General features: G+C 39.9%; 1 protein-coding gene across 11 annotated transcripts in view; it reads left to right on the top strand.

The window, feature by feature from the left end:
- Positions 1–14433, top strand: part of DMD (dystrophin) — a 2236915-nt gene that overhangs the window by 1876484 nt on the left and 345998 nt on the right. For all 11 annotated transcript variants that reach the window (XM_024988361.2, XM_024988358.2, XM_024988360.2 and 8 more), the window contains one exon: positions 11007–11153. In XM_024988361.2, coding sequence (XP_024844129.1) covers positions 11007–11153 — 147 coding nt within the window. The remainder of the gene's footprint in view (positions 1–11006; positions 11154–14433) is intronic.

Here is a 14433-nt window from a genome sequence, read left to right on the forward strand (position 1 = left end):
TATTTAGCATAGAGTCAAGTGAAGTGTAGCTCCTGCAGAGTTAGGGGGCAGAAAAGCAAAATTAGTTACAGACATTCGGAATCAGGAGCAGTTAAAGTAAAATAAACTAGGAATGTTCAGGCCTGCTCACTGTTCTTCTTTATGTTCTTTGCTCTCAGAGAAGTGAAAAAGAAAAACTCATTCCTCTTTTTTCCTTTTCACTGCAACAATTCCCCCGTCAGTTTATTCCCTCCTAACAATGGAGGCAGAGAAGGCAATGACAACCCACTCCAGTACTCCTGCCTGGAAAATCCCATGGGTGGAGGAGCCTGGTAGGCCACAGTCCATGGGGTTGCTAAGAGTCAGACACAACGGAGCGACTTCACTTTCACTTTTCACTTTCATGCATTGGAGAAGGAAATGGCAACCCATTCTGGTGTTCTTGCCTGGAGAATCCCAGGGGTGGGGGAGCCTGGTGGGCTGCTGTCTATGGGGTCGCACAGAGTCGGACACGACTGAAGCGACTTAGCAGCAGCAGCAGCAACAGTGGAGGAAAGGAAATACATCATTCTTGTCTGGCTGAGGACAAACCAGTTTTGCTCCGTTTGAAAATCACCAGCTGTTCAGCCCAGGGACCATCTATCTCTTACTTCAAATTTTCCTTGAGATGTGAACCCCAAGAAATCTTTATTGGGGTGATGAGGGACAGATGGTCAGTCTTCTGTAACTTCTTTAATGCTGACACAGGACTCATAGACCCTACCTAGTTAGGGTCATGGAGCTCTCACCCTGTTCTATTAAGGGGCCCAAGGTGACTTTTGTGGTTATTCCCGCTGGATCTGTTTGGAGGAGTGGCTGTAATCTCTTTGGGGGCATGGGTTTTCTTTGCACATCAGCTTTATCTTGATGTGAATCTGTGTCATCTGATAAAGGTCCTGTCCAGGTTGGAGATAGTCCTTTGATTATGTCTTTTTCAGAATGTATAATCCTCTGGTTGCAGGTCACAAGGCATCTTAGGTAACTGGGGCCTGTAATCCTGCATTCTCAGTTTCCTCTAGGTTCACCATGGGGAGTGGTTGGAGTGGCTGTAGTCGAATGAAGGCCAGGTGGCAGGCATTCCCCTTTCTCAGGGCCCGCTGACTCACACTGAAGGGCTGCAATCGTTCATTCCATGTCTCAGGTCTTTCCTTCTTGGTCGTGAATGACCGTTGTCCTCCTGGAATTTAGCCTCCAGGTCCTGCTTTGGAGTCATTTATAAGAGATTCACCGCCGCCTCCTCCTCCTCCCACCTGCCGCGACTACCGCCCTCTACTCTCTACCCCACCCAGCTTCGTGTCGGAGGCGCCATCAGGCACCGCCGGCTTTACATACTGGGCCAGATTTGCCACCGCCCGCAGAGCCCCTCTAGTGTATTTTTAATTGAAGACAACCTCTGCAGAGAAGGTGAGAATTTGCTACTTAGTGGTACTTGTTAGGATGGGTCCAACCACATTCCCCCCAGGTATTTAAGAGGCTCCAGGCCTTTCTACTTCTGGGCAAAGCAGGATATGGTCCTTGGCTCTTCAGGTTCCAGTGGTGGCTATTCACTCCCATCAGGATGATAAACCCATCCAGAAATGCAAAAGCTGAAAAACACAGCCAGGTTGTACCTACCCCTAACTCTGAGTGACCAGATTCCATGAGGCCTTCCCTAAGCCACATGTTGGAGTCTCAACACCAGGACCAAAGACCTGGATCTGGAGGTCATGATTTCCATTTCCTCCCCCTCGGCTACTAAACCAGCATGAAGAGTCCTGGGACTTGTGCTAACACTCTTTGCAGGCTATTTCTTAGGACTTTTGGTTCACAAACAGTTTGTTCAGTAAGGTTTCATTGTAGAGGGAAAGGCAGCTGGCCCCTACTTTGCTTCTTAGATAGTATTTTTGATGTAAATTTCTCTGCCCAGTGTATGTAGCCCTAGAATGATATTTCATTGTCAGATCATTCTATTCTTGAATTCCTGGTGAGATAAGACCTCTATGAAGCAGTAGGTTAAGATTTCAGGAATAGTGTTTAATATCATTAAGAAGGGAAGTGTTTCATTCTCAGGAGTACCATTAATATATAAAGAGAACAGTGTGTGTGTGTGTGTGTGTGTGTAACTGTGATATGTATATCATATCACAATTTATAAATTCTTAAATAGAATTATAATTAATTATATAAAAATAAATTATATAAGAAATTATAGAATTTATGTAATATAATTAAATAGAATTATAAACTCTAATTCTAGCATTTCAGTCTCCTCTCCTTCTTGCCTGCTTATGCATTTCATCTAACTGCCGCCTTTCTTGGATGGTCTTGATGTCCACCATTAAGCCCTCTACATTCTCTCCATCTACAAGCCTCATCTTGCTTCACTTCCCTCCAAATCCCCTTTAGTTGCATTTTGCAGTCACATTCCTGCTAAAATTTAAACTCTCATATCCCTAAGTGTTTGTGCCACAACCATCTGACAAAACCCCAAACCTGGACCAACTGTTTCTTCCACATTTGCCTGGAATGCTGTTGGAGAAAGAGAAAACTGGGCAGATGGGTTCTGCTAAAAAGTTGTTGTCTTCTGCCTCAAGTGAGCCCTCAACACTGTCTGGCAACCTCCCTACATTTATTTGTTCACCTCCCTCTCGTATTCTCTCGCACAACTAATTCCAATGTTCCCACTTACCCTTCACTCATGTTTTCATTCAATGAATGTTCATTGCACACTGATTATATACCAGGTCAGTTGCTTCCTACTTCACAGAAGAAATAGAGGTCCCCAAAGTCAAAGTACCTCAACTTACCTTTTTCATTGCTCCAAATTGACCTTCTATGCCTTCCAAAATAGTCCATAACTATTAAGTCATTAAAAAAATTACTCCCTCAAAAATGTTCTCTAGTTAGAAGACAATGCCTTTGTTTTGTTGCAAAGTGGTTGTCTACTGAGCTGCTAAATCTATATTTGAACAAATCTTTACATAAAGATAAGCAAAGTTCTGACAAGCAATTAAATGTCATAAAAAAGAAAAAACTTGGCATATCAAACTTATATATCATTCTAAATCAGTACGTTTATATCTATAATCAGACAGCATTTAATGAAGTGAAAATTCTGCCTGCATGAAACTAGTCACAATAAAATTAGACTTGGTTTGCTCTTTCATGGCGAGCATATTCCAGATGTTTAAATGTTTCAAAGAAAACCCAGAGTATAATGGCTTCCTTGAATGTTTTCTCAGTTACTGCTTCCAAACTAGAATATGATCTAATGAAATTCTGGTGGTACTGAAATAGCACATCATATTGTTCAGAGTAGACTGTACTTTTTTGGGTGTTTTGTGTTCAGTGTTTAATAATGTAAACATGAATGTCTATGTATATTAATAATAACAATATTAAAAGTGCTAATATTTGAAATACAATCAAATTCTATGTTATTTAAATGAATTGTACCTGTATTGACTCTTTTTTTTTTTTTAATTTATTTGGCAGTGTCGAGTCTTAGTTGGGTCATGTGGGATCTTTGTTGTAGCGTGTGAACTCTCAGGTTATGGCCCAGGGTGTGCAGCCTCATTCGTTGTGGTGCACAGGCTTAGGGATAGAACCTGTGTCCCCTGCATTGCATGCTGGAGTCTTAACCACTGGGCCATCAGGGAAGTCCCCTGTGTTCACTCTATGCATAACATGTCCTGTGACTCAGTGTTTAGGGGGCCATGCTTCCTGTTATGTACATGTCTAGGCATTGACAGCTAACATCAGTGAGCCGTCCTCAGGTGGTATGGAGCTGCCACTAGAAGCCAGGTCACGTGTTAAAGTGAAGACTGTCTTAGACACTCTCGTGCCTTCTTTTTCTCGTCTTCTTTTCTACCATCATCTGTCTCCTTTCCTTCATTGTCATGTGCTCAGCACCCTCACCATGACTTCTAGCTGGCTGAAGTTTGTCATTCTGATCAAGCCTACCATGATTATCTTCCCAAAGTGAACCTTTGCACCAAATTACCTCTTTAGCAACAAACGTCCCCCTAATCAAAGCTTCCATTTATCTTAACAAAGACTTAGGCATTCATATTAAACAGAACATATGGCTTTTTCCCTTTAATAATAATAGTGTAGCAGTAGCAGTGGTAGTAAAGTCGTAGTAGTCAACATTTAAAATAGATGCTCTCTATTCCAATTCAGTTAGGACCTGGAGTTCAACAGTTAATTGAAAAAGTCAGTAAAAATTTTATTTTGTGTAAAATAGTCACTAATATTTTAACGCTGTGTGAAGGAATTTTACTTCGAGTGTAGGTTCCCTGATTAGGGTTTGCCATGAATTACACTGATACTACAGACTTTGATTTCCGGTGCAGGTTTCCTTAATGCAGACAGAATCCACTGGGAAACATGGGAAGCATTCTGAGTACTTTAGAATCCTTCTAACCTTTTCATATGGGTTTCCTAATCTCTTACAGTTGCCTAGTTGGCACCCAATTCAGTAATACTTCTTTTTCTTTTTTAAAGCAAATTTCCAGAATATTTAACCTTATTTTTTATAGGAATAATAACTTACTTTCTTTTTAGGATTCTAGTTCTTTGGTTTAGGAAATCTTTCAGTAAACTATGTAACTGCGATACTAATTGGCAAAAGCAGGTTTGAGAATATACACACATTGACAAGTCAACTAATGAGGGCTGAACTCCATACTTATGACACATACTTCGTAACATTTTACTTAGTGACCGTTAGCGGCCCCAGTCAGTATGTTTCTCAGACAATAAAAACTCTGGCTAATCTGATGAGTCTTAAATGGAGATCCATTAAGGGAACTTCTGCTACAATTGGATGATACAAGCAGAAGAAACAAAAAAGAAGCCATGATCCCATGACTCTGTGTGTGTGAGTGAGGGGACAGGGGTTTTGGGGAGAGAAGGAAAGTAGAGGGGAAAGGAGAGAGTGTGTTGTGATTAATTATGAATATTGAAACTTATTTTTTAAAATCTCCTTCGTCCTCCAGAATACTAATGCAGGATTAAAAATCTGTGTCCACAGCAGGGGAAAGAGAGAGTGGGATGAATTGGGAAAGTAGCATTGACATATATACACTACCATGCATAAAATAGCTAGTGGGAAGCTGCTATACAGCGCAGGGAGCTCAGCTCAGCACTCTGTGATGACCTGGAGGAGTGGGATGTGGGGACGAAAGGGAGGCTCAGGAAGGAGGGGATATATGTATACTTATAGCTGATTCACGTTGTTCTACAGCAGAAACTAACACAACATTTTAAAGCAAGTATCTTTCAATTAAAAGAAAATCTGTGTTCAGGACTTTGAGGAAGAAAGTGAAAATCAAAATACACTAATAGATACCCTTGGCCATGTGCATCATGTAATCTAAGGGGAGCTGAAATCTAGATATGACCGAAGTGAGATGGATGCTGAACTCAGGGACCAAGAGCCACACTAAGGCAGTGGTGAGTGTATGGGGTTAATCTGCACTGTTGTCAGATTCTGCCTGGCTTTCCTGCCATCTGTGCAATGATTCCTCTTTATGGTTCCCACTCAAGTGATATTTACTTGTGGTTACTAGAAATGCATGTTATTATCCAGAAGACAATGGCTCCATTTTTATTAACATTGTCTTTGTCCAGGTTTCCCCACTGACATTTAAGAAATCTGATTTCTAACCTTTCTATTACACCAAGCAAAGTGATTGTGAATCACTTCTTTTTAGAGATATGAATTCATATTCATGGAGTTTAACTGCCTCTCTCCATGGGCATTTATTGTGATCCTTTTATGTATGTATTTATGAGAAAATAGAATAATATTTGCTATCACTTCCTATAACAACTTTCTTCATTTCAGAATGATTTCTATGATATTCCACTGATGTGAAATTAAATAAAGATGAAAATATCAGATATAATTTTTGTATCTACATGGTCAGTCAAACAGATTTCTGTCCACTTCTCTTTGTATTTTTTTATATATAATTCACATACCATAAAATTCATAGTTTTAAAATGTGTGATTTGGTGGTATATACTATATTCAAAAAGCCATGCCACCATCACCACTGTCTTAACTCCAGAATGCTTTTGTCATTCCCAGAAGGAACCCCATGATTCTTTAATATAATATTTTTAATGGCCGCTTTTCAAAAACTGTAAGTTCAACAGAGTGATGTGTCAAAATATCATATTATCTATGAACTATTTAAGGGTCTTAGGCTCCATACAATGCCACATTTTAGTGAAGAGATAGTAACTTGGATTTGGATAATCCCATTCTTATTTAGAATGTACACACTGGTTCCTTCCATTTGGAGTCAGAAGGAACTCAAAGGTTTTAGATGAAGTCCATGTAAACAGTGCTTTTATCAACATTCAGTTCAGTGCAGACGCTCAGTCGTGTCTGACTCTTTGCAATCCCATGAACCGCAACACACCAGGCCTCCCTGTCCATTACCAAACTCATGTCCATTGAGTCGGTGATGCCATCCAACCATCTCATCCTCTGGCGTCCCCTTCTCCTCCTGCCCTCAATCTTTCCCAGCATCAGGGTCTTTTCAAATGAGTCAACTCTTCGCATGATGTGGCCAAAGTATTGGAGTTTCAGCTTCAACGTCAGTCCTTCCAATCAACACCTAGGACTGATCTCCTTTAGGATGGATTGGTTGGATCTCCTTGCAGTCCAAGGGACTTTCAAGAGTCTTCTTCAACACAACAGTTGAAAAGCATCAATTCTTCAACACTCAGCTTTCTTTATAGTCCAACTCTCACACCCGTACATGACTACTGGAAAAACCATATCCTTGACTAGACAGACCTTTGTTGACAAAGAAATGTCTCTGCTTTTTAATATGCTGTCTAGGTTGGTCATAACTTTCCTTCCAAGAAGTAAGCGTCTTTCAATTTCATGGCTGCAGTCACCATCTGCAGAGATTTTGGTGCCCCCCAAAATAAACTCAGCCATTGTTTCCTCATCTATTTGCAATGAAGTGATGGGACCAGGTGCCATGATCTTAGTTTTCTAAATGTTGAGCTTTAAGCCAACTTTTTCACTCTCCTCCTTCACTTTCGTCAAGAGGCTCTTTAGTTCTTCTTCACTTTCTGCCATAAGGGTGATGTTATCTGCATATCTGAGGTTATTGATATTTCTCCTGGCAATCTTGATTCCAGCTTGTGCTTCATCCAACCCAGTGTTTCTCATGATGTACTGCATATAAATTAAAAAAGCAGGGTGACAATATACAGCCTTGACATACTCCTTTTCCTATTTGGAACCAGTCTGTTGTTCCATGTCCAGTTCTAACTGTTGCTTCCTGACCTGCATACAAATTTCTCAAGAAGCAGGTCAGGTGGTCTGGTATTCCCATCTCTTTCAGAATTTTTCACAGTTGATTGTGATCCACATAGTCAAAGGCTTTGGCATAGTCAAGAAAGCAGAAATAGATGTTTTCTGGAAATTTCTTGCTTTTCCAGTGATCCAGTGGATGTTGGCAATTTGGTCTCTGGTTCCTCTGCCTTTTCTAAAACCAGCTTGAACATCTGGAAGTTCATGGTTCACATATTGCTGAAGCCTGGCTTGGAGAATTTTGAGCATTATTTTACTAGCGTGTGAGATGAGTGCAATTGTGTGGTAGTTTGAGCATTCTTTGGCATTGCCTTTCTTTGGGATTGGAATGAAAACTGACCTTTTCCAGTCCTGTGGCCACTGCTGAGTTTTCCACATTTGCTGGCATATTGAGTGCAGCCCTTTCACAGCATCATCTTTTAGAATTTGAAATAACTCAACTGGAATTCCATCACCTCCACTACCTTTGTTCATAGTGATGCTTCCTAAGGCCCACTTGACTTCACATTCCAGGATGTCTGGCTCTAGGTGAGTGATCACACCATCGTGATTATCTGGGTCGTGAAGATCTTTTTTGTACAGTTCTTCTGTGTATTCTTGCCATCTCTTCTTAATATCTTCTGCTTCTGTTAGGTCCATACCATTTCTGTCCTTTATTGAACCCATCTTTGCATGAAATGTTCCCTTGGTATCTCTAATTTTCTTGAAGAGATCTAGTCTTTCCCATTCTATTGTTTTCCTCTATTTCTTTGCATTGATCGCCGAGGAAGGCTTTCTTATCTCTCCTTGCTATTCTTTGGAACTCTGCATTCAAATGGGTATATCGTTCCTTTTCTATTTTGCTTTTCACTTCTCTTCTTTTCACAACTATTTGTAAGGCCTCCTCAGACAGCCATTTTGCTTTTTTTCATTTCTTTTTCTTGGGGATGGTCTTGATTCCTGTCTCCTGTACAATGTCACAAACCTCTGTCCATAGTTCATCAGGCACTCGGTCTATCAGATCTAGTCCCTTAAATCTATTTCTCACTTCCACTGTATAATCATAAGGGATTTGATTTATGTCATACCTGAATGGTCTAGTGGTTTTCCCCACTTTTTTTCAATTTAAGTCTGATTTTAGCAATAAGGAGTTCATGATCTGAGCCACAGTTGGCTCCCGGTCTTGTTTTTGCTGACTGTATAGAGCTTTTCCATCTTTGGCTGCAAAGAATATAATCAGTCTGATTTCAGTGTTGACCATCTGGTGATGTCCATCTGTAGAGCCTTCTCTTGTGTTGCTGGAAGCGGGTATTTGCTATGGCCAGTGCATTCTCTTGGCAAAACTCTGTTAGCCTTTGCCCTGCTTCATTCTGTACTCCAAGGCCAAATTTGCCTGTTACTCCAGGTGTTTTGGAAAAGGCAATGGCACCCCACTCCAGTACTCTTGCCTGGAAAATCCCATGGACGGAGGAGCCTGTTGGGCTGCAGTCCATGGGGTCGCTAAGAGTCGGACGCGACTAAGCAACTTCACTTTCACTTTTCACTTTCATGCATTGGAGAAGGAAATGGCAACCCACTCCAGTGTTCTTGCCTGGAGAATCCCAGGGATGGGGGAGCCTGGTGGGCTGCCGTCTATGGGGTTACACAGAGTCTGAAACGACTGAAGTGACTTAGCTAGGTGTTTCTTGACTTCCTACTTTTGCATTCCAGTCTCTTATAATGAGAAGGACATCTTTTTTGGGTGTTAGTTCTAAAAGGACTTGTAGGTCTTCATAGAACCATTCAACTTCAGCTTCTTCAGCATTACTGGTTGGGGCATAAACTTGGATTACAATGATATTGAATGGTTTGCCTTGGAAATGAACAGAGATCATTCTGTCATTTTTGAGATTGTATCCAAGTACTGCATTTCAGACTCTTCTGTTGACTATGATGGCTACCCCATTTCTTCTAAGGGATTTCTCCCCACAGTAGTAGATATAATGGTCATCTGAATTAAATTCACGCATTCTAGACCATCTTAGTTCGCTGATTCCTAGAATGTCGATGTTCACTCTTGCCATCACCTGTTTGACCACTTCCAATTTGCCTTGATTCATGGGCTTAACATTCCAGGTTCCTATGCAATATTGCTCTTTACAGCATCAGACCTTGCTTCTATCACCAGTCACATCCACACCTGGGTGTTGTTTTTACTTTGGTTCCTCCCTTCATTCTTTCTGAAGTTATTTCTCTACTGATCTCCAGTAGCATATTGAACCAGAAAAATAACACCTGCACAGATCAAGCAAATCATAGCAGCACATATAGCCAAGTAAGTGATGCTGTCCTTGTACACAGAGATTCCGTTACACAAACTATTCTCCTAAGTGAGGGAATTCATCTTTAGAAATTGCTCGTTAGAACATTGGGACCTCATGCATCATGTTAAAGATCCATAAATGTCCTCTCAATGGAGAAGAGAATATTCATGATCATATCAACCCAGTATTTGCATAGGCTGCTTCTGATCAACAGATTGTCATGATGCATGGCATCATGGAATCCTGCTCCGGTGCTCCAGAGACAGCTGAGAAGCCTCATGGGAGCCTTCTTCAGTCATTGCTACAAGGACCAAAATACTAGGAGATCAGGAACTCAGGCTTAGAATTTGACAAAATACCCTCATCTCTAATTGAAACAATTTATTTATGTAGTTGGTACAAAGTATGCATGTAATATTTCATGACTGAGTACATCTTTTACCGTTAAAAAAAAAAAAGCCCCCACTTTTGGTTGTGAGATGAGTAGAATTCAGAATCTAGCAGTGTTGTATTCTTCCCATTACTTTGCCAATGCAGAATTTCTTCAGAAAGGGATCTAAATATAATTGTTAAGAATGTGCACTCTACTACTACTAAGTCACTTCAGTCATGTCCGACTCTGTGCGACCCCATAGACAGCAGCCCACCAGGTTCCCCCGTCCCTGGGATTCTCCAGGCAAGAACACTGGAGTGGGTTGCCATTTCCTTCTCCAATGCATGAAAGTGAAAAGTGAAAGTGAAGTCGCTCAGTTGTGTCCAACCCTCAACAACTCCATGGACTGCAGCCTTCCAGGCTCCTCCGTCCATGGGATTTTCCAGGCAAGAGTACTGGAGTGGTATTGCCTTCTCCGATGTGCACTCTAGAGGCAGACAAATCTGATTATGTATCCCAGGTTCCTCAGTTTTTACCCATGGAGCCTCAGGCAAAGTTTAACCTCTGTGACTTTTTTTTTCTTGTGTGTAAAATGATAATTCTCCAACTACCAACCTCATAGGGTTATTGTGTAGGAATAAAATCAGATGATGTTTGGACAGAGCTCCTCACAGAATTAGGCACATAACAAGTACTCAGTAGACATTAGTTGAGTTGTTTAGTCGCTAAGTCATGTCCAATTCTTTGCGACCCCGTGGACTGTAGCCCATCAGGCTCTTCTGTCAATGGGATTCTCTAGGCAAGAATACTACGGTGAGTTGCCATTCCCTTCTCCAAACATTAGTTAGCCATCCATTAACAAATGTTCACTGTTAGAATACCACTAGAAAAGGGCAAATGTTACTGACATCCCAAACAGAATACGACACCATGTAGTTCCCATGTGTCTGTTTTTGTTTTTTTGGCTTTAAATAGTCTCATCTTCCATTTTGCCCTTGATTATTTCATACAGGCACTTCGAGGAGAAATTGCACCTCTCAAAGAGAATGTAAGCCACGTCAGTGACCTTGCTCGCCAACTCACCACGTTGGGCATTCAGCTTTCACCATATAATCTCAGCACTCTGGAAGACCTGAACACCAGATGGAAGCTTCTGCAGGTAGGCACATTATAAACATTGCAGTTTCTTCTCTCAATAAGGCAATATACAGATAAGGCTTGTTTGTAAGGAACAATGCAAGTAATTTCTTCATATGATACTCATGATAGTTTGTGAGTGTATGATATTTTGTATTATTTAATATTAATTATTTCATTTTTAAGCATATTAATATTAATTTTTAAATGGCTTAAAGTTAGACTTTACTATATCTTGCAGTTAACATGGAAGATAATACTGAATCATGCTTTAAGAACTAAATTACTGGCATGCCATTACTTTGTACTATCATACCTTGGATTCTTAAAATGTCTTTCCTTTTGGAATCCTAACTTAAAACAAAAGTTAATGGTAGGACACATTCTAAATCTTTTAAAGAAAGGATATCCTACCACGAACTGACTCATGGAAGTTTTTCATAGTAAATAAAGGGAACGTAAGTGTGCTCAAGTTCATGCTTACTGGCTATGGGACCTTTAGCAAATTAACTTTTCTGTGTCTCCGTGTTTTATCTGAAGAAAATGGGAATGTTAAATGTTCCTAAAATATTGGTCTTTTGTTAGGATGAGTAAGTCAAAATACATGAGACGTGCTTAGTACAGTATTAGCTACATAGTAAAAAACCCTGTGAATTCTAGTTCTTGGTGTTACTGCAGTTATAATTGTTATTATTATAGCATACAGGTTTTCGAATCAGACTTACTTGAAGTCAATTGACCTCTTTGCTTGTCCATTTCCTCATCTCCAGCATACTTGCTATAATATTGAAGGGACTAATTGTTGTAGAGTTATTGGTACAGTACCTGGCTCATAGTAAGAACTCAGACAATGGAATGGTGAAAGAGATGTGTCTACACTTTCCCTTCATGAAGGCTACCACTAAACTCCCACCCCTGCAACTGGTTTGATTATAGAACTAAAGAATTGTTTCTTCTCTTTTTCCAGTTTCATAAGATGCACAAAGTATGCTCCTGGGGACAGAGAGGAAAGAGGAAACTGGGTTTAAAAATATTTGCTTTCAGTGTTTTAGTAAGAAAAAAAATAATAAACCAGATTACTTTTCCTATATGCAGTCCATTTAGCGGTGTGATTAAAAGTCCTGTTGAAGAATTGTTAGATCTTTAATAAAAACAAGACCTCTCGAGATCTCATATTATTTTATTTTTGTTGTGATGATAGTCTTGAAATAAATGTATGATAGATTGTTATAAGTGGCATTGATTAAAGCCAGACAATATAGTTAAGAGATTACATGCGTTTCTATGTCTATTTGCCCCATAGTGGTTACATACTATTAAAATCTTATCAGTATCATCCTTAGTATATTTTTTTCATTTTAACATAAATAAGGAAAGTAATAAATGTCCAAGGAAAACCAATGGTCGCATTTGTTCATTTCAAGCACTCTTGAACCATTATCTTAACATTACTTTTAGAGAGCTAAATGCCACATTTGCTTTCAGAATGTGATATAAATTTGTGAAAATGGCATATAATTTTACAAATGAGATAAAAATATTATGACTGATAGGAAAAGAAAGTTTAAAAAAATCAGTGTGAGTGATCCATCATAGTTGTACTATTTATTTAAATATAAAATATGAGAAAATAGTAACAGTTTGATTTTATCCATCCTTTAAAATGAATAAGGGACTTGGTTATAAATCTAGGAATGTACATAAAGAAGATAGGATGTTGTAGTAAAAAAAACTGTAGGAGTGAATGATAGAACACCTAACTGCAAACTGAAGCTCAGCTATTATTTGACCATATTATCTTTGGAAAGCCATTTGACCTCTAAAAGCTTCTATTTCCACATTTATAAAACAATATAATGCATTTTGTCTTAGGTCACAGTCTGTTCAGTCCTGATTCTGTATGTGCATATCTGGGGAATATCCACATATGTTGGAATTTAGTTTAGAATCAGTGGATTTGCTTCCTTTTCATAATACAAATGTGACTGACTGAAATTATATTCCTCCATCAGTATAATTCTAGCTTTTAAAACCCTCATCCCCAAACACCCTTATAGACAGCCTTCTCATAGTAAATGGTTCATTTTGTGGTATATGCTCTTATTGTGGCACAGTCCACATGTTGCCATTTTTTAATGTGACCTTAAGAGTAGACCTAAATGTTTTTTCTAGCAGAAAGGTGATAAATTCAAGGTTTTGAGTTGCACATAGCTGAGTCAACTTGATTCCATTCTTTTATCTGACCAGAATCTAACCACTCTGCTATATTATAAGTGCGAGTACTTGTTCAGAAAAGGAACAAAGCAAGAAATGAGGTTCACATCAAACAACTCTATCCCCATTACTGGAAGAGCAACTCATAAAACCTATCGAGAACATTGTCCATTTAGAAGAAGAATGTGTGGGAGACTAAAGGATTACCCAGCTTCTGTGGAGGAGAGTGTAAGCCCACCATAATTGTGACATCACATTAATTCATTCACTTACAGTGCTATGTCAGTCAACGAAAATCATGATAAAAGTGAGAGTTCATCTTTGCTTCTGGATTTGCTCAGACAAAGAAAAAGCAAGAATGGAGAATTGGGGTAGTGGGAGGGTAGATATAAGTCTAAGAAAAAGAGTCTTACATTTGAGCAAATAGTGTAATTGAAGAAGTGGAATGACATACTACCAGGCTATAGGTACTTGATATCCGAATATCCTGGGTGTACCTTTGGGCCGGGTGGGAAGGCTGTACTGTGTCTTCTTGCTGTGTGTGGGCTTTTCTCTAGTTGCAGCAAATGGGGGCTACTCTCTAGTTGTGGTGTGCAGACTTCTTATTGTGGTGGCTTCTCTTGTGGAGCACAGTCTCTGGGATGCAAAAAAGTGAAAGTCAGTCAGTCGTGTCCAACTCTTTGCAACCCCATGGACTGTAGCCTGCCAGGCTTCTCTGTCCATGGAATTCTCCAGGCCAGAATACTGGAGTGGGTAGCCATTCCCTTCTCCAGGAGATCTTCCCAACCCAGGGATCGAAGCCAGGTCTCCCACATTGCAGGCATTTTCTTTACTGTCTGAGCCACCAGGGAAGCCCAGGGATTCAGTAATTGTGGCACACAGGCTCACTCGTTGTGGTTTAGTTGCTCTGCAGCACGTGGAATCTTCTGGGACCAGGGATCGAACCCGTATCCCTTGCATTGGCAGGCGGATTCTTATCGAGCCACCTGGGAAATCTGTCCTGGGTTTCTTACATGGGCCATTAATTTTTACTTTAAAGAAAAGTCATGCTGGTTTTCTAGCTGTATGTAATATCTCTCAAAATGTTA

Source organism: Bos taurus, chromosome X (genome assembly GCF_002263795.3).
Source record: "Bos taurus isolate L1 Dominette 01449 registration number 42190680 breed Hereford chromosome X, ARS-UCD2.0, whole genome shotgun sequence".
NCBI classification, from domain to species: Eukaryota; Metazoa; Chordata; class Mammalia; order Artiodactyla; family Bovidae; genus Bos; species Bos taurus.